The sequence below is a fragment of the Coloeus monedula genome (genome assembly GCF_965178545.1).
Source record: "Coloeus monedula genome assembly, chromosome: 2".
In the NCBI taxonomy this organism is placed as follows: Eukaryota; Metazoa; Chordata; class Aves; order Passeriformes; family Corvidae; genus Coloeus; species Coloeus monedula.
Genome location: NC_138782.1, coordinates 30,261,053 through 30,281,599, shown reverse-complemented (window position 1 = coordinate 30,281,599; position 20,547 = coordinate 30,261,053). Strand labels below are relative to the sequence as shown.

General features: G+C 41.6%; 1 protein-coding gene across 2 annotated transcripts in view; it reads right to left on the bottom strand.

Moving 5' to 3' along the window:
• Nucleotides 1–14,227: 14,227 nt before the first annotated feature.
• EPAS1 (endothelial PAS domain protein 1) overlaps nt 14,228–20,547 on the bottom strand; it is a 78,681-nt gene continuing 72,361 nt past the window's right edge. The window contains exons 13-17 of one of the 2 annotated variants that reach the window (XM_082303181.1): nt 19,431–19,915; nt 18,191–18,314; nt 17,984–18,101; nt 17,270–17,449; nt 14,228–16,559 (exon numbers count right to left, since the gene is read on the bottom strand). In XM_082303181.1, the coding sequence (XP_082159307.1) occupies nt 16,408–16,559; nt 17,270–17,449; nt 17,984–18,101; nt 18,191–18,314; nt 19,431–19,915 (1,059 nt within the window). In that variant the 3' untranslated portion in view covers nt 14,228–16,407. The remainder of the gene's footprint in view (nt 16,560–17,269; nt 17,450–17,983; nt 18,102–18,190; nt 18,315–19,430; nt 19,916–20,547) is intronic. The other variant, XM_082303182.1, reaches the window with a different exon arrangement.

The window sequence follows — 20,547 nt, the reverse complement described above, 5'->3', positions numbered from 1 at the left end:
TTTATGGATAACAAAATGTAATAAAGTTTTGTTTTCTTTGCATTTCATACTATGACTGAAAATGTTCTGAATAGGATGGTTTCGCATCTCTAGGTCTGCTCAAAATTGTCTAAATCATACATTTACACAGATAATTCAGTCTCCAGACCAGAGTCCATTTGGGTTTTGTCATCCCTGAGAAGGGTAAACAATTCCCTCTGTCAGTGAAATGCATCTTTTCAGTGCAGTCTAGGAAAACTGAGTAGCACAGACAAAAAAAAAAGGTGTTAAAGTGTTTTTACATATATAAAACTGAAAGTAGACAAGCTTTATGTATAGTGCTGTGTATGTGTAACTAAATTCAATATAATTTATCTTTATGCATGTCTGAGATTTATTTAGCTAAATTGTCAACATTTATATATGCAAAACACTTGATGCCTTCAGAAGCCAAATATTGACTACAGCTGCATGTCATCATGACCAAGATTTCTCACCATGGGAATTTTAAGTTCCAGTCAGCAGAACCTCAGGTGTTAAGATCTTGTTTGCACTAAGTCAGACGTTTGCACTCTAAGTACCCTCGAATAAGATCCCACAGTTTCAGCCTTTGGTATTTATGCGCATGTTTGCACATGAATGGGCTTACATAAACCGGCATTTGTGTTCTTCATTGCTTCACTTTTCTTAGGTAAATGCTTTCGACAAAATATGCGTGCTTCTGGGAAGAGCCCGTTAAGAACTTTTTATCAGGGCTGAACTATTTCAGGGATCCTTGGGGGATGAGCAAGTTCGTTTGCCTGTGGTTTGCTGTCCTTCAAATGACAATTGCTAAAGGGCAAGCTGTGTAGAAAAATAAGGTCATTTTCCCCAGTGCTTACTGGAGAGGCATAGAGTTTGCTTTTTCAGCTCAGTGTTGCACAGTTGTTTTTTTGAAGAAACATACGGCGTAGTTGCACTTGTCTAGATGTTCTTTTCTGCTTACTCATCCCAGAGGTCTTAATCTGTTGTGAGGGTTTTTTTATTGTAAGTATAAACACTGTCTAACCATTGGGGAGACTTTGTCCCTGATCAGATCAGCTGATGTTAATGTTTCTTGGAAGAATGAGTAAGAACACTTTAAGAAAAAGAATGTTTTTATATTGAGGAAAGATTGTAGAGTAAAATATACACAAGTTATTGCTGTGTGTTTCCCTGGCATAAGAAGGGTGGATGGGTGAGAACACGTTATGAAAAACTCCAAGAAAAATGAGGTAACATTGTGATGTTCCGTTATTGTTGTTAAACTATATGGGTCTGTTTCATAATGTATTTGTGTCATTCTCTTCCCCAAAATGTAACTAATTTTGGGATGTGTAAACTTTTTCAGGTCCAAAATCTTGCCTGAACTATATGGGAGGAAAGGGGGAACCTGTCTTCCCTCACTGCCCCCCTACCTCCAGTTATAATCAGTAAAGCATTTTACTCTATATATTTCCCACTGCATAAGTATTCTGCCTTTAAACCTGTTCTTTTAGATCTAAAGCAATTGAGGGGAGAGATGGTAATCTGGGAGTTTCGGTGTTTATTTTTCTTTTGTTTCCAAGTCTGTACCCTTCATGATATTCTATAGTATTTCTTGACAATTTCTCTGTAGAAAATATTGGAAAAAAAAGTGAAATAAAATTTAAATTTATTGAACAGCTGTAGCTGAAAACCCTATGGTAGTACAGTATCTCTTGTTTCGTGCTTTCCTAAGATGGATAATAATTCAGGATGGTTTTAAGGTCAATGTCCTATGTTTAAATCAGTGAAACAGTCTTTCAGTCTTTCACGTGTTTTGGTTAAATTCTGAAAGTCTCCGTGCTGAGGTCAGACTGCACTATCTGTGGACATGGAATGGGAAAACAAATGAGATGGGAAGGGTTAAGCATGAAGAATAACTATAACAATGTGACCTTTCCTGCTGGTGAGCTGTAGACTATCATTTGTTCTGCAAATGGTTTTGCTTGTCCAAGCTATGTACGGTTGTTAGTTTTGAAATGGAATTGAGGCACTGTTACTTAGTTTTGTTTGTCTTTGCTCACTCTGTGCAGCTGAACTTCCTTCAGAAAGATATGGTGGTTCCTCCAGAGTATTTAAAAACTGCAAGAACAGCAGCTGGGCCAGGAGATGGTGAAGGAACATCTGCAAGACTGGCATTCTAGATGAAATTCAGCATTTTAACTTCACAGGGGCAGGTCTGTTATCTTGCCTGGGGCAATGGGTGGGGTGTCTGCTGACTGCCTTGGACCTCATTGTGTCCAGGGTGATCAGTGCATCAGGCTGTAGTTTGTGTGGTTTAAATTAATATATATTAACTGATGCTGAGGGACTCAGCCCTGCCACTCTATGATATGTAGATAGAAAGGCTGTCCATCACACAGGAAGAGTGCTATGCCCTTGGGAACACGGGGGAAGCTGTGATGCTTTTTCTCTAGTTTGGAAGTGCTCTAGTCAGCAGACTTATGGATTATTTTGTGTGAAATGCTGGTTTTGTAGATGCAAGGGAAGATGGGCTGGGCATGAAGAGGTAACCAAAAATTGCCTGGGGGATTCATATGTAATGTTGATGTAATGCATTGCAGGGCCAAAAAAGAAATGCACACCAGTACAGTGAAAGCATTACTGGTGAGTAGTAAGTGCTTAGAGGTGGAGGCTGATTTAAATACCTGCTCTACATTGTCATCCTGTGAATAAAATTCCTCTTTCTTGCTTAGTATAATTTATATCTGTGGAAATTTCTGCAGAGCCACAAATGCCTTCAAGGTACCATTCTTGGAGGTACTTAGAAAACCAGCATGGAGAGAAAAATCCCTGCACCAGAGATCTTCAGATCTGAAGGGACCCGTGAGGCAAGGAAGACAGGGTCACAGCCCCATCATCCTTCCATACCTTGGGTGCCTCCCAGTGTGGCTGCAGAGCCTCCTTCCTTCCCATAGTCAGCAGCCAGGAACCTGCTGTTCCCCATGCAGCACACCCTCTCAGTTTCTGAATGTAGCCTCAAGACTAATCTTCAGGGCCTTCCTCAGCACCCTCAGAAGGTCTGCAGACCTGGTGCTAAAATAAAGCAAAAGCTGCCCTTGGAGGTTGCTTGGCCTGGTCACCATTTCTCAGTCCTGCTGCTAAAACTGATGCTCCTGCCACTTGCCCTGGTGACTTTTGGTGCACCCAGGAGGCTCTTGTGGCCATGGAGGGGGAAGGTGAGCCCCTGTGGCTTTCTGGGGCACAGGCTTTCGAAGAAGAGGTACAACGTTGTGGTGAGGGTGCTGTTGTTCACTTCTCCACTCTCTCCATGCTGCTTTTTGGCCGTCTCTGTTGTGCCCGCCACCCCTCCCGTGCCAGTGCGTGCCGGTCCCCCTGGCCGGAGCAGTGCCCAGCTGGGCCGTGCAGCTGGAGTGGTGGGGGCAGGATGTGGGGGCAGCCCCCGTGCCAGCTGCGTCCTCACACAGGAAGGTCTCCGCAGGCTTCCACATCTGCTGGAGAGGCGACGTGTCTGCTGCTTCACAAGTGGCGTGTGGCTTGCTGCCCTTACAGCTGTGCCAAAGCCGCGGGGCTCTGTCCTGTCCTCCCCCCATGCCCCCATGGGAGGATGAGCGTGCCTGGGGATGGTCATGAGGTGGTGACTCTCTCCGGCTCTCCTCAGTGTGGGAACAGCATCTGGCAGCACAGAAGGGACATTCTTCAGGTCAGCAAAACACAGATTGTGCCAAAAACCAGAGAGAAGTCAGGAGGTGTAGTAGGATGGCAGAGGCTGTGCTCCCTTGGTGTGAGGAGTACCATCATACTTTTCTATTGCTCTTCCTGTGTCTCTGATGGCTCTAAACAATATTCCATCTTCGAGCTTTAAAGTTGCTTGAGCGTGTGTTGCCATATCTCCTGCTCTTCAGCCACATACTCAGTGACCTTCCCTTGCAGTGCTCCCAGCAACATGACTGGTATCTTTTCAGCAGAAGGTAGTTTGTCTTAAGGGAGTATTTCTTACATGTGATACAGTCTTCAACTAACATCTGACATAAGCACTGCTGAAAGAAAATGGATCCCACCTATTGAGCAGCAGGTATAATGGGGCTTCTTAAACAGCTCGGTTTGGGAATAACCCAACTTCTTTTTCTGTGCCAAACCCAAGCTGCTCAGGCAGTTTTATTCTTTTCCCGTGTCTGGGAGGCAGTAGACTGTTTAAAGACTTCAGTAAAGCTACATGTTGATTTTTAATAACACCTGTGTCTTGAGGCTGGTTGTGAGGGATCACTGTCTGTCATTAGTCAGGCATCTTGTTTAAGCTTCCTAACCAGTTTCTTGACAAAAATTACCACTGTTTTGGAAGAAATCTGACACCTTTTTGCTCTATTTCTTTAACAGATTAGTTTGCTTTTCTTCGGCTCCTGTGCATAGGGAGTCTGGCACCCTAGAACTGAGCTCCTGTTTGAAATAACTAGCATATACCCATGAAGTATTCATGAAAGGATTCAGGCTTTTTGTTTGCTCTTTAATTATTCCTAATTAAACATCAGAGGATCATTTGGGATAGTTGAAAGCTGAAATGCTTTTTCTGCACGGAATTCTTCAGATCCATCAGCTCTCAGTTATTTTCCTGCCGAGGTACTGCTGCTGAGGGCTCAGGTTTGTTTCCGATGAAGGTGGAAAGCAAAAACACTTTCGAATGTCTGGTTACTCTGGGTGGTTGCAGGCTCTGGCTAATAGTCATGCACACATGCTGTGGGGGTAGCAGCCATCAGACTGGTGCTGTAACCCACCATGGACTCTGCCCCAGTTCTTCCACATTTGTTTCTGCAGCCAGGCTCCACCTGATATGGAGGATGCTGCTACATGATTGGTGGTTTTGCTCCAGGAGTGGGAAAGAGCAGAAGGTGAAAAGCCTTTTTTGTCTTCTCACCAGTGGTGTTCTTCCTCTCCCCAACGAAAGTGCTGGAGGTTGGCCAGGCAGAGACCATACTGAGGTAGTTTTGGCCTCTGCTGTGCAATCATAAATCTGTCTTCTGACATCTTCATCCCTTCTCTGTGGTCTAGCTGGGGACAGGAGGGTTAGTAATTGGTATGACTAATTCCCTAAAGCCCCACTGATGTTCTTGGTGTTCTGTGAAGGACTTAAAGCTTCTGTCATACCCTGGGATGTATTGTAGCAGGAGTGTGCTTCTATTTTTGACTTACAGCTTTAGGAGGAAATGGACTGCCTGGATTTTGTCTATAGATATTGTGCTTTGACTGGGAGTGGGACCATCCTCAGATGTAAACCATGGCACTGTGCTGCTTGTGCTGTCATCATGCTACAGGCTAAAAAGAGAAACTTGCCCCCTCTCCGTTTCTATGCCCCTTTACAGGTATATCCAGCTTCTTTCAGAGAACTCTGAACCATAGTTGAACCTTTTATATTCATTCTGGGCAGGTCTAGTGGTATAGTAACCATGGTGGAATGCTCCGTGATCCCCTGACTCTGCAATGTACTTGTCACTTGTTCAGCAGGTGGTCCAAGCAGCTCCTTAGGCATTTAGAGGTTCAAAACCAAACCTTGCTTGTATGTGATGTCAAAGAAAAAAAACAACCCAACATCAGAATGAGCAAATTCAAGTCAAGATTGTTTAGAGATTGTGATTTCAAATTTATTAGAGCTGTTGGAAGGTAGACAGTGTTGCCTTTAGTGGCACTGTCCCATAATTGGGTGTATTCCCTTGTAGGTCTCTCGGTGCATCTCTCTGTGTTCCTACTGATGCGTAACAGAAAGCTCCGAGGAGCGCTGGTGGGTTCTCTGAGTAGGAATTTCCGTTCCTCACCTCCAGCTTCTGTCTCATGCCATGGATTATCTGTATATGCGGGGTTGATGGTTTAGATGGGCCAAGGAGCCCGGAAGTTCCCAGTCCCCAGGCAGGTCCTAGACATGTTGTACACAGGCATGTGGGGTATCGATGACTCCATGTGGGAGTGTGCTCAGCACAGCACAAATTCCCTGCTGCCTGCAGACAGGCATTTGCTCACTGGACTGTCTTAAGCCCCCCGCTTTGGAATATATAGAACATATTCGTGACCCTCCCAAAGAAGTTAATAAGATTTTACTTTCATTGAAGCATGCTCACAAAGCAGAAGGCACTGTGACTCCCTTACAGGAACTTACAGCCTGAGCTCCTGCAAATTACAGGGGATGTTGTACTACAATGGCTTTCTGCCTTTAGGGTTTAGCAGAAAAACACTGTAAAGCTTTTTTTTTTTATTTTATTTTATTCTTTTTTTATTATTTGCAAACAGGAAATGAATAAGCAAAGAAAGACCATTATAACTGTGGTTTCAGAGGCTGTTCAGCTTGAAACAAAGGGATTTCTTCACATTCAACCTCATTAGTCTGATTAGTGGGCTTGTAAAATGAAGCATGCAAATGAAACATGACATAGACATGAATTGATTGTACTAAAATCTACACAAACTGCTGCTTGGAAATGAAAGGATGACAGACATCTTCTCTGAGCTGTCTAAAAAGTTAAGCTTTTAAAGTAGCTCATTTTTTAGAGCATGTAAATTACATTTCTGTAGCTTTTAAGAGGAGACACAAGAAGCTGAAAAATCCAAATGAGCCTGTCACGTGATTTTTTTGGTTGGTTGCTTGGTTGATTGGTTGGTTGGCTTTTTTTTAATAGAGCAGAGAAACATGAAGATGTAATAAGTTGTCAGTAGAAAGATATGTTGGGCAGGAACATGTTATAACTGTGTAGAAATGGATGATGGGCTACTTGTTGTTTCTATTTAAAAATCTGAGAGAATACTTGGCATTATTTTCAGAAAGGACTCTTTGTATCTTCCTGACTTCTGCTTTCAAATACACTCTGTCCTGTTTCCTTGGTTATTGCAAAAATACCTGTTTGGATCTTGATGGGAGATCCTGAAGAGAGGTGATTTTCCTCTTTCAGCATTAGTTCAGTTACTGGCACTGTATGGTACAGGTGCAGCAATCTCCTGTTTTTAGTGTAGCTGTACAGCTACAACATTCTAGCTTTAAAATTTGGGTTTGAATGCCTAGTTTTCTTAGCAGAGATTAGTCACACAAGCCCATATCTCTTTAGGTATGAACTGATTGATTTCTGCATGCATCTCGTACTGCCAAAACTAGGTCTGTCCAACTGCAGTGTGTGTGCTGCACGTCACTGTGTGACTTCATGTCCTTTTTCTTCTGTAGCTCACTTTAAAAAAAAAGAACAAGTTATTTGAACGTATGTTTTGGTGTATTTCGAAGAAGTATTTTGAAATACTTCTTTCAAAGATGAGTCACACTAGTACAGTTGGGATCCCAGAACTCCTTTCGTAATTGTGGTGTCTGCATTTCCAGTAAGAGCATCTGGAAGATGATTTCTAAATGCTGTTGGACATTGTGGAAAAGTGAGCTGGAGATGTTCATTCAGGAGGAGGGTTTGCCATCTTGGTAGTGAGGAAAGGAAGGGTATGGCTGGGGATTCCTGCAAATTGGAGAGGTGTATGATCACCGTGTGATCATTGTGAGTGAGGGGCTGAGCACAAGTGTGACTGTAGTGCTGCTTTCAGCCCTAGCAAGTTGCTGTCTTGGTTTGTCTCACTGGGAAGAACAGGGTAGGACATTGGTGTAGGAGGTGTGCTAAGCTGTTGCCCTTTGGGCAGTGAAGCTTGGAGGTTTAGTGTGACAGTAGAATGTATGGGGTTTGGAAAGCTCCCTGGGGCAATTTCCTGTTAGGCAGCTTTTGCTGTGAATGACGTTGCTCTGTAATGCGCAGCCACAAAGTATTTCCATGAACCATGGAAGTAATGCATTTCCAGATGTATTTACCCCCTTGCTCCATATATAAGTGGATTGTGCATTACTGACATCAAACCTAAGTAGGTGGGTGTTGTAGAGGTGACCTGTGTTGGGGACAGCACGTGAAATGTGCAGCTTCTTCAACTGCTGCCCTTCTGGCCCATGACTCAAGGAGCAGCAGCATCTGCTGGGCACAGCCACTGCTGGTCATGCAGCGTGCTGGGTGCTCCCATGCCAGGATCAGGAGGGCCTATGGAGAGCATGAGCTCCTGCCACAGGCTGCAGAAGACCCGTTTTTCAGGGTCTTGTGAATGGTCACTCCTTAGCAACCACTTTGCACCGTAGGTTTTGTAGGTACATGGGATTTATTTCCCAGACCTGAGTCAGGACATGATTTTGCCTATAAGGATCAAAATACTCTTTGAGATGTTTCCATGGAAAGGGGGGACTATATGGGAAAAAGGGAAGGGGGAGGAAGGAGGATCACTTCTTTGAGCAGGTTTTGGGACAAGTGTTTTGAGTATGGCCATTATGGCAGTCTGCCATCCAGAGGCACCTGTTGTGGCTCTTCAGTGCTGGGCATGGGCACTTTTCACTCTGTTTATTATTTTCAGCATAGGTTTGTGGAATTTGTGTAATTTAGCTAAGTGTGTGTGTTTCTAATACAAACCTCAGTGCAAACAAACCCTGCCCAGCAAGGACTGTTGCAGAAAGAAGAATGAGAGTACTGTTGACTTGAATATTCCCTGTTCCCTGTCTTTCCAAGGAGTTCCAGATATTTCATGGGCTCCTTGGTTCCTCTGCTGGTTACCCAGACAAGTGTTTTAGTGACTTTAAGATGATTTCTTCTTTGTTTTGAATGAAGGGAGGGAGAATGTGTAAGGGGGGATGTTGAAGAAGTCTCTCTAAAAATGAAAGTACAAGTTAAAGTGTTTGTTCAGTATATTAAGATACAATTGATGGTTAAAATAGCCAGGTTTATGTCCACTTTTCAGAGTGCTTGGGTGGCTGTTTGCTGTCGATCTGGGGAAGGCAAAAAGGGATGCTGGATAAAAGCGAATCCATCATGCAGTTTTTCAAGGTTTTGCCTGTCATTAAACAATCTCTTCTGCAGGAGAGAGGTTTTGAGAGGGAAGAGGGAAGTTCACCAAGAATTATTCAGTGTTGGTGTCACTTTCGTCTTTGAGATTTCTGTGGTGATCAAAATGGCCCTGAACTAGATCATACTGCGCACTCCAAAAACTGACTAAAGATTAAAATTGAAGTTGTGAGCAACAACCTGTGTTAGAAGGTGTAAATATGTTTTAAAAATAGCACCTCTGTAGTTGAGCAAGGCACAGGAAAACTCTTCATGATGTTTGCAGCTGAAGTTAAAATAAAGAAGAGCAACCTGCTTTCCTGGTAAACTTCCATTGGTTTGATTTCTGTGAACTCCTGGTGTGTTCTGGGGGCTGCAGTTAAGGACAGCACTATCTGTGTTAGCAGTAAAGCATAGACACAATTAGTATTGCCTGCTCTTCCAGGAAAAAGCCAATGGATGTCATGTGATGCATCTAAAAATGGATGGTGACGACAGCCATTTTATGCTTCGTTTGATCCAGTGTAGTACTGTTGTGGTGCTGCTGTGTGGAGGAGAGGCTGAACTAAAATAATATGTATTTGTATGGATCATAAGGCTCATTATATGAGGCAACTTTTGTGGTTTGCCACTTAGAATTTTGCTCAACATCTGCTACAAAATAATGCCAGGGAGCTGTGTGCTTTGGTCTGGGGGTTTGACAGTTGTGGGATTTTTGTAATTGTGCTTTCCCCTTCTATCTCAAATTTGGTGTTTACCAACATCTTGAGAAAAAGAGAGCATAATTTTCAAGCTGCTGGGTTTGTTTGATTTTTTTTTTCCCCCCACTAGAGAATATAAAATATAATTCAGTTGCATAAACAGTTGTAACTGGGAAAATGCATTCCTGCCAATGTCTTTAAAAATAGCTTTGTTCTGGAAAATTCTGCTGAATTGGCATTGTAATCACTTTCCTGTCACTCTCTCCAGTGGACATATGAGTGGGTTTTAGTTTGCCTGTGTGAGTCTTAACTTTGATTTTTCTGACTTATGGGTTATAACTAGACAGAGAGAGAGATCCACAGATCACTCTCCTCTGGGGCACCCCAGGGTTCTCCAAATTCTGCGCAGCCAAACTCTGGAGTGAGCATATAAGGATTGTCCAGGGCTGAAAATACTGATGGATAAGTTGGATTTGGAAATCACACCTTTTGTGAGCTTGTTGGTGTCTGTCAAGTGCGTAGCAGCATTTGGCAGCAGTTTAACAAGTGTATGCACCTCTCTCTGTCTCAGGCTTAACTCTTGTCCTGAACAAGCAAGTATTTGTATGGGAAGAAGGTTTGGGGAGCCACAAATACGGATTCTCTTCCCACTAGTGTTAGTTCTGTGGTGCTGATAAGACTAAAAGAACAAACCCATCCTGCTCCTGTTGTGGCTGGGAAATTGTTCTGGCTTTACAGACCAGAATTCAGACATCTGGGAAACTTGCTCAACTCTGCTCTGATTTCCAAAACTGCAGGATAAATTATGTGCACATCTGAAATTTGCTGGGATTTTTCTTGAAGCACTGTGTCAAGGGGCTGATAAAAGAGACACTACATTTTCTGTGAGCCAGCAGAACCTTTTTCATTCATACCCCACCACTGCTTTCCTGAATAGCAAATGGAAGTAGGCATGTAACAGCTGAGGAAAATGTATGAAATGACTCAGGGGTGGTGTTGCAGCTCTTGGGAGAATGCACTGACTTCTTGTGAGCTGGAGCATTAAATCTGCTTTCATGTCAGGCAAAGGATTGTGATCTGTTATGCCCCGTGGTTAGAGTGGGAATGGGGTTTGGACATTTTTAACATGAGCTCAACTCAAGAACCAGAGAAGCTGAGATTTGGGTGAAAAGGGCTGGGAGTCTGGCTGATAGTTATATCAAACAGGAAGCCAAGGCAAGGACATGATGAGAAAGAACCCACACTGCAACTCCCCAAATCCTCACAGAAAACTGCTGCCTGCAATGAGGGCTGTGTAGAGATGGGACAGATTGGAGCAGGTTTGTCAGGGAAGGTGAGCTGGGCAAGGGGAAGGCCGCATGAGGCAGAAAACACAATAATGAAACCACAGACCTATGTAAGGACCAGGGGCTAGTGGAAGGAATGGCATCAGGGTTGGAGAAAAGGACAGGAGTCAAGTCTAAGTGATTGTCTGCAGTTGCTTGCTGCAGCTAAGAAACGTGTTCAGCTGTTGAGAGACTAGAGGACTTTCCATGTTTGATGGAAGAACAAGCCATCAAGATGGTGGTGCCGTGCTGCTGTGGTTTATTTAGGACCTTTAGTCCTGGAACTGTGCACTGGAGGGTGACACCAATGAGCCTGGAGGAGGCAATGCTTGAGGTAGTTTTCTTCTGGTTTGCCTTTGCCAGTGCTGTGGGGAGACAGCTTCAGTCCCTAGAGCCAGTGCCAGTCCTTCAAAGATCAACAGCCAGACCCCAAATACTAAAATACGCCTGGTGGGGCAAAGTCACTCTGGTTTCTGGTGCCGGTGCCTTTGAGGATCTATCTTGCCAGCTTTGTCTGTAATTCCAAGACCTAAACACAGGCTTTTCAAGTGAGGAGTTTGGGGGATGATTTGGGATTTTTTTTTTTTTTTAAATAAAGCTAAAAGGAGTTGTGATTTTTGAGATGCAACCCAGGTGCAGTTAAGATGCAGGAATTTCCACATCAGATAGTGCACAAGGTGTGACACAGCTGCTGCTGCTTCCAGCGTGTCAAGGGCTGGTGTTGGTTGGCTTGCAGTGTTGTAGTCCTTGCAAGCCAAGCTCATGCAGGTGCTGCTGTTCCCTAATGAGACTTCCTAGCCACATTACTAACTGGGAGGAATGACTGAAGGGAATTAAGTAGCTTCTTGATTACAGGAATTTAGGACTTCTTCAAGGAAAATGTTCCATGTGAGACCTGTGGCACATCACAAGCTTCCAAAACTTCAGGCTGGCTTTCAGACAAACAACAACAAAAAAACAGTAGCTAAGGTTTTTCTCACTTTTGAAAAATTTTTGTTTATTTGAATGCATTTTTAATGCAAACACCCAAAACTGGGGTACGTCCCAATTACTGGAGCCTTCTGATGGTGCTTTTGTTGTATCAGTTAACTAAGGAAACATCAATGAACTGAGCCCGGAGCAGCAAGAATCCACGCCTGCCCCCCCCCCCCCCCGCCATGGGCAAGGGTGGGCTCAGATGCAGCCCCAGGAACCCAAAAGGCAGCCTTTGTGCTGTGTTTTTGCTAAGGTTTGTGCAAAGGGAGCAGGACAGGGATGTGGGACAGACGGTGTCCTAATAAAATATTGTTAAGGACTTGCTTTTTTCTTAGAAATTATTTCTTCCTCCCTTAAGAAGCCTATAATTAGGGTATGAGGGGGAAGAAAAAATAGGCTGTTTATTTAGAAGTAGCGGAATATTTCCAGTTCTCCACTGTACTTAAAAAAAAAAATTAAAAAATATATACACACACACATGCATGTGGCATGTCTGTGAATAGCTTTATAAAGCTCCTCAGGTAGAAGTAACAGATGAAACCTTTACCACCTAGAACTGGAGCATCTGTGTGTTAGTTTTCCTGTACTCTGCATGCTGCTCCAAGTGAGTGTGATGAATCACGTAGTGTCTGCCGATCTCAGTATGGCTTAGGAGCCTGTGTCTCCAATGAAAAGACAGTTGGACTTTGTTATCCAAGTTTTCTGGGCTTTCTTGGTTTTTTTATTAGTAATCACATGTATTTTGTTACAAGCATTTCTTTGATAGACATGAATCTTACCTGAGTGAAATCTGTGTTCTAGGAGAAATGGCTGCTTGATCATTTTAAAAAGACGATAGACTTGATAATCAGCCAGAGACTGAGACCAGCCCAAGTCATGAGAGCTTGGCAAAACAGGCCAATTTTTCAGCAGAATGTAATGAGTGTTGAACAACATTGTTAGGATCAGTGCTGTGCTGTTAGAGATACAAAGTCTGATGCCAAGAAATGGTGCTTTTAGGCAGTGAAAGATGATGTACGCTGAATTTTAAGCACTTCTGCTGGCCTACTGGGAAGAAAAAAAAATTTAAAAGCTGCAATAAATCCCTGTTCAGCAGAACAAAACTCAGCTCTTAATACATAGGTTGCATTGTGTTTCTGACCAGGGTTTGGGTCTTTGGGGTATGTAAATTGTACTGTCCGAGTTTAGCTGTCCACGATTCTCATATATGTAAGGAAAAACCACGAAAACTCACTAACATGAGAAGTGTTTAGCTGTAGAGGGGGAAAGAAAAAAAGCAGCTCAAGGCACTACTACTATGTTCCTTCAGCTATTTGAACATGGGAATGGTGAATGCAGGACCACCTTAAGTATGAGAGTGTGAACAATCAGCTGTTTGGATACCCCAAAAAAAAATTTCCTGACAGCAATAATTTATATTAACAGTTAGCTATTACAATCTTTAAAAGGTAGAAGTTGATCTGAACAGGTTAACCTCCATTTTAGAGATTGGTTTTTTTCCAATACTCAGCTGGATTAAGATCTGCTATACTGAGTTAGTCTTTGTCCAAACGTCCCCAAGACTAAGGGGATACTTTAAAAGGGAGAGTTTTGTATCGTTAGTTACAACAGACATAGAGGCAAGGATTTGGTTTCTACTCCTACTGAGTGTCCAATCTAAGAAAGGAGGTAATGATAGCCCACTTTTGCAGGCTCTTCACAGGATTTGCTGCTGTTTGAGCAGCTCGCTGGTGCCTGTGTGGGCACTGAATGTTTCAAAGGCAGTTATCAGAAGGGTCAAGCATTAACAGCTTTCACACAGCCCTGCAGTTGAAGTGCATGTTTGGAAATGAATTTCTTAATGTGTCTGTCCTCCTACTATGCAATTGGTGTAATTACACAGGAAAAACTGGCATTTTCTATATGGAAAAGGATTGACCTGTTTAACAGCATTGGGATTATCGACTGTGAGGGTGAAGCAGAGGCTTGGAAGGATTTGATGGGGAAAGCCCATTAATCATGGGTTTGTCAGGACTGCTAGAATATGATGGCTTCTGTTTCTCCACCAAAACTCAGGTTGGGAACTGTGGCAATTCAGCCTCTAAACTGTGATTTGGTAGTCTTAATTTTCCCTTTTTTTTTTTTGTAAGTGTAAGGGTAGCATTACAAAAGGCACCCTCAGCATGGAAGCAGCAGTCTGAGACACAGGACAAGTTTCAGAAGGGCAGTGGCCTGCAGGGCATTAATTCTTCATTTGAAGAAAGATGGGTAAACTCTACAAAGCAGTATGGACCTTTGGCAGGCTCATTCCGAGCTCTCAAATATGGGTGACATTTGATTGTTCTTTCAGTCTTCAAAGATCAGTGCAAACCTTTAATTTCTATAAATAATTTAATAAATACTTTTGTTTTACAATGATACAACAAATAACAAATTCATAGCAAATGAGTCACAAAGAATTTAGGATCAGTATACTTTAATAAGGTATCAGTGTCAAAATACATTTCCTTATCAAGTTAAGGTTCCCATACAGTTATAATATTGTCAATAAGAATTCAGCAATATAGATTATGAAATAATTATGATAAAAATATGATTAATATTAAGACATGGAATATTTTTTCAGAGTGTTTTAGTAAACTGTTAGGGTATAACATTTTTAATGCTGAAACTACACAAATAAGAAACAGAAGAGCAGTATTCAAGTGTCTTTAATCCTTGAAGCCTTAAGTCTGTGCCACTGCAAATTTGACAAATCTGGATGGCCAATTTTCATCAGATTTTGATCCTTACAATAAATTTTTTCCACACAGTAATAACTTCACTTTAGGAGTAGATTATTTTTGGTAATAAACTCTTGAAAGGTTGCCTACAATAGGGAGTATATTTTTTTTACATCATGTACCCATAACAAAAGGCCTTCAGCTTTTCTAGGTAAGTGTGGTTAAGACTCGCTTAACACAGCGAACTCTGAAGTGCTCTACGAACCCAAGGCTCTCTCTATGCAAGTGTCAGTGCATGATAAAAAGCAATTTTATATACCAGGCTTCAGCAGACTCAGAAGTCTCAAAAATATTTTTGTTCTAAGTTTCTGGGCCAGAGTTTTATCTTTAGTACTTAGCCACTGTTTCATTTTCTTCAGTGAATCTACAGTGATTTATACCAGTGGAGGAAACAAGATGATACATCCCAACATAGATCTAAGTCTGTATTTTAAAGTCAGAACTGCTCATCTGCCTTTTACTTATATTTCCTGCTGTTTAGAGATGTTATAACTTGAACTTTCAAAACCCTTTGAAAGGATTCAAAGCCCTATTTTTCAAGTACGTGTATGACAATTAATGATAGTTGGAAAGGAGCTCTGAAAATGTCTGGCTGCCTTTTAATGACTTTTTAGCTACTGATTAATGCAAGGCAAGTAAAAATGAGAGACCTCCCTGCTGGCTATTCATCTCACTATGCAATCCCTAATTCTTTTTATCTAATTATAACTGAGTTAGCCTAATACACTGGGAAATACTACTTTAAGATTTGTTGATTCAATATTGCAATTATATTGCTAGCTAGCGTACAAAATGAAAAAGGGTAACATTAATCAGAGGTGTTAGTACTGGCCACTGCTCCTATTCCTGAAATATCAGCAACATCATAACAAATACTGCAAGTTTCTAGCAGAAACAGCTCTTAAAGTAGTTGTGTCATAGATACAGCAAAAGTACCAAGAGATGATTAACAACTGACCCAGAGAGAAATAATAATTAAAAAAAAATCTGTTTTGTGTAAAAAATAAAAGGCAACAACAAAGAACAAAACAAGAAACCTCAACACAAACAAAAACACAGGTCTAAATCCTCCACTGGGGCAAATCTGTAGGACTCCCTTGGCTGTAGAGCTAAGCCAGGTTAAGGCAGCTGAGAATGTGGCTTGCATCTGAGAAAAAAAGCTTAAAACGTGCAACTTTCACAGATACCCACAAACATTGCATTTCACCATTCACATTTCTTTCAACAAAGTGTATAAAAATGAAGGATAGGGATGGGAGGCAGAAGGCTGGGATTTTTCCTTAGTATGCTTTTCCAAAAGTTATTGAAGTTACAATAAAATAAATGCTGGAAAACAGAAAGACTCAAAGGATTTTAATTTGGCAGATCAACAAAAAACTGTGGTTGGAGATCAAATTTGTTTCATTCATCTTTGGCAATAAAAATATATCTTTGCAGTACTGCAGCCAAAGTATCACATGATGAGGCATTTATACCACAGCTTTTTAATAGCATGAAATTAAAAAAAAAAAAAATTCAGAATATAAATTACAGGTAATGAGATAAGGGGAGGGTAATCAAACTCTCTAAACACCATTTTAATTGCAACAGAGAAAATACAGTAGATGTATTTCTTTAATATGAATAATAAAGTGAGTAACTTCAAAAGGCCACTATTTGGTAATGTAGACAGGTTCAATATCTAAGTAAAATCCTGTAAAAGTGTACTGGTATTAGAAATTGTCTACTTGCAAAAATATATTTAAAAACGGAAGCTGTTTTGAACAGTATAGGCCACGGAATATTGCGGGATCGCTCAGGTCGCCTGGTCCAGGGCTCGGAGCAGTTCGCTGCCCTGCAGCAGCATCGAGCTGCCCAACACAGGCACGTTCACCTCACAGTCATATCTCGTCAGCTCAGGCAACAAGTAGGGTTCAAAGGAGGGCCCCAGCAGGCGACTCGTCATACCTGGAACACAGCAGTGAAGCAAGTTATGGTGCTGAGACCAGAAAGGGCACTTTTTTCCTCCCACCTCTTCTGTTTACACCAGTTTCATTCTGTTTTTATGTCAATAAAATCACCAGTAGTTCCAGGTGTCAGAGCAAACCTGTGCTCTGCCTTAAACTGCTGCAAGGGTGTCACACAAACAAGTGCAATTTTTCACCTCCACCCCAAATTCTGATTGCTCTGAGAAAAACTGTATTGGTGCAGATGAGGAAAGCTGTAGTAAAAGACATGGTCTCTGAATTGACACCCACTCCCCTCGTGTATTAAAAAGAACAGATACATGTCCCCTTTAATTACTTATTTCAACATTTAAAAGGCACATGTTAAGACTAAGCTACAAACTTCCATATCAGTGTTTCAGCAGAGTTGTTTAGTACAATGCAACAATCAATTCCGTCACAAGACAAGAGTATGGCCAGAGGATGACAGGACCTCCAAGGTGAAAAGGTGTTAAGTTTAATTGAAATGAAGCATAAAAATACTTTTCTCATATACTACAAATGTAAACATTACAGTTTCATACTAAACCACACAACTAAGTTTTTGTGCTGTATTTGATCTTGCTTTATTATCTTCCTCCATATTTTTGTGGGGGTTTTTTTTTCAATTAAAATTTCCTTTTTGGAACAAAATAGCAACATTTTCCAATTTCTGTGTTTGACAGCTCTTACCTGATGCTTTATGAGCTGGCTGGACACTGTAGTCCTGACAATGGGAGCTATAAAACAGAGGGGGAAACGCTCCTGCTTTCAAATTCTCACCCAGACTTTCACAGGTGGGTTGATGCTGCTGCTGTTGCTGCAGTTGATTCATTGGTTGGCTCAGACGTCTCGAGTTACAGAAAAATTCATCTGTTATTTACATAACAGGGAAAAAAAGAAAGTTAAATGAAGCCATTGTAATAATTATAGTACATTATACTGATCCAAAGCAAAGTGAACCTCGGTGTGGTGGTGTCACAGCATAGGAAAATCTGCATCTTATCACAAAGGAAGTCTAGAAACAGCCCCAGCTCTAGCAGTAGTATTGCAGTCAAAATATGCTTGTGTAAGGAAGCACAGTGCTGCAGAGCAGCAGTATCTGTTCTAGCTCTGAGATATTCACACCTTGGATCAACAGGAGGTAAACACGGCTCCATTAAGCTGATTTCTGTTCCCTCCAAAGCAAGTGTGTGAATGTACATGAAACCAACTAACTGGTATTTATCAAATGTACCTTTAAATTGTTCAGCTCTTAGTGATACAACTTGATCTTTCATTTAGCTTTGTGTAATATTTACACAGCTTATTTACCTTTCCTTTTGAAAGAGCTTTTTTCCCTATTCAACTTGTCTTAAAACGGTGTTTCAATATATAACATTGCAAAACCACTTTCTTTTGTCTTACCAGTAAGAACACTTGTGCTGAGAGACTTCTTTTCTGTAACCAAGGAACAGTTTTCCCCCTTGAGAAATTTCATTCTCTTCCACATTAAGTGAGATGGGTTAATGACAGATGGATCTCCCTAGAATGAGAAGGGAAGCAAAACAAACAATTACACTGATGACCGTGATGAGTCCAAAGTTGTTAAGGGGATGCATTCCTTATGATTACCCCACTCAGTTGTTGCAAAGCTTGTTCTTCATAATCCAGCTGTCGCTTCAGTTTCAAACTGTTGGACAGAGCAAGTCTTGCTGGGTTTACATCTATGCCTCGTTGTCCAAAAGCATCCAGGGGCCTGTGGAGAAGAGATCCTTGTGAGTGCACAGGGAGGCAGATTGAAATCATCTTGTTCATATATACAGATTCTTCTTTCATTTAAAGACATTTAAGGTGTCTGAGATTTGCCAGTGGATGGATCTCAAACATCAAATGTTTGTATTTCCTTTTATTAGTCATCCTACCATCTTTAGAAACTTTTGACATTTGGGATCAAAGACTTAGGAAAGTTTAGCATAAACAGCCCCTAGGGATCTCCAGGCAGACAGAAAAATGCTGTGGAAAAGAAAGTCATATAATTCTTAAGAATTAGATTTGAGAGCCATGCATGTCCCCTTGCTTTATGCACTAAGTATGAACACAGTTCATACTTGACACATTAAGCATGAACAAGCTGCTGACTGGGGACAAACCCTTTCTTTCCAGATGCGCATTCAGACACTGGTATTTCTGCCAACAAGAAATCCCAGGAAGCAAACTGCACAGCTTCACATTTTAAAATGACCATCGCTATTTTATGTACTTCCTGAACATGTCAGTGTGACCAACGCTGAAAACACAAGAGCTAGAGAGAAACTTCTAGTATGGGGCAACTTCTAGGACTACACCCTCTGATCTACATCTCATCACATACCGTTCACATGTGTACGAAAGCAAACAAAAAGGTTGTAGAAAAAGAGCCTGCAATTTAAGTCTTGGCTGTAGTATCTACATATGCCAGCAATAATGTACTTTCATTCCTCCCTCTTCCCCATTTTCTGTTGTGCAGAAAATAAATGCAAGGTAAGAAAGTATGTGTGTGTCCCTGCTACTGCTGGACCAGTAAGTCTTTTTGGTACTGTTCTTAAATTGCATAAAGCTTTGCAAAATTACTGGTGTAATTTTAACTGGACCAGCAGGAAATTAATTTGCGTATCATTACAGGCAATGCAAAATTAGCCGACTTCTGCTTCCTCCAGACTCACTGCCACTGGGAGAGCACCACAATAATTTCCCCAGAGCTGCAGTCTGATGCCTATCACAACTAATTGTTTCAGCTGAATTGAGAAAAATTTATTTTTAAGATTACGACCCTTCTCATTTCCCAAAATATTTTCTGGATAAATATACATAGTTATGCCACAGAAACACGCACCTTTTTTTATATATGGGCACCCTCTGGGAAGTTATTGGTGGCCCCGAGGGGGAACTTGATAGGGATCCTGAGTATTTATCCATGAGTCTCCATTTTGCAGGAACATATTCTAATGGGGGATCAGGTGGCCACTGGATGTTTGGTCTTCCTCCCATCGAAGACAGGGGAGTGCTGGCTTGGTCATGGTGTGGTGGCAGTGATGACCTACTCGTATTGTTGAAGAACACTGATGATAGGGACCCATGACCAGAGTTCATTTTTTCATTTGCTAGCTGTGGGCAATATTTCTCTGGGAGGAACTGATTCTGTGAAGTAGGAGTGAGGGGTTGGAAGATGGTACTCATGCTACTTAGACTCTGCTGGGTATTTTGTGCACTTTCAGAGAGAGGATGTTCTTCTTGGCAGATGGGGCTGAGCTGGAAATCTTCTCCATCCATAGGAATGTAAGGAGCCAAGGTTTCAAGGTCCAGTTCACTAAAGTCAGTCTGTGCAAAGATAAAGGAAGTTCATAAAGAAACTGTAAGTTAGTAACAGTTGTGGCAGTTAGTGTGATATGGAATACTAACAGATGCAAAGATGAAAAATCACTGTATGCCAAATTTACCTACTGAAACTGGCCAACTCCTGTTTAAAGACGTCTTAGTTCTGTGCTAGCATACATGCTCATATCATCAGCAGCAAAATTAAGACAACAAACCAAAGGAAAAAACCTCCCAGAGGAGCAATATTTGGTAAAGCAGCTTGCATGCAGCCTCCAGCATCACTGTGATCTGAAGTAGATATTGTTTCACTAAGCTTTGAATAACTTGTCTGCCAAGACTCTGCAACATGTGGCACATAGTTCAACCTCAGGCTTTTTCATGTTAAAATAGAAAATACAGCTTTCTCATAAACCAGCTACATAAAAAAAAAAAGGTGTCTAAAAATGCAAAAGTTGAAAAAATTTAGCCAGAAGGATACTATCACACTGTATTCTTTTTTCCCTTGAAGGACTAGTCATACCCACAGTCACTTCTTTTGGCATTTGACCAGAGCTGAACAGAGGGGATAATCAATGTTGGTCCCCCAGTCAGCTCATAACACCTCTGCAGCACTTTTCTAACACTCGTTTTTCCCA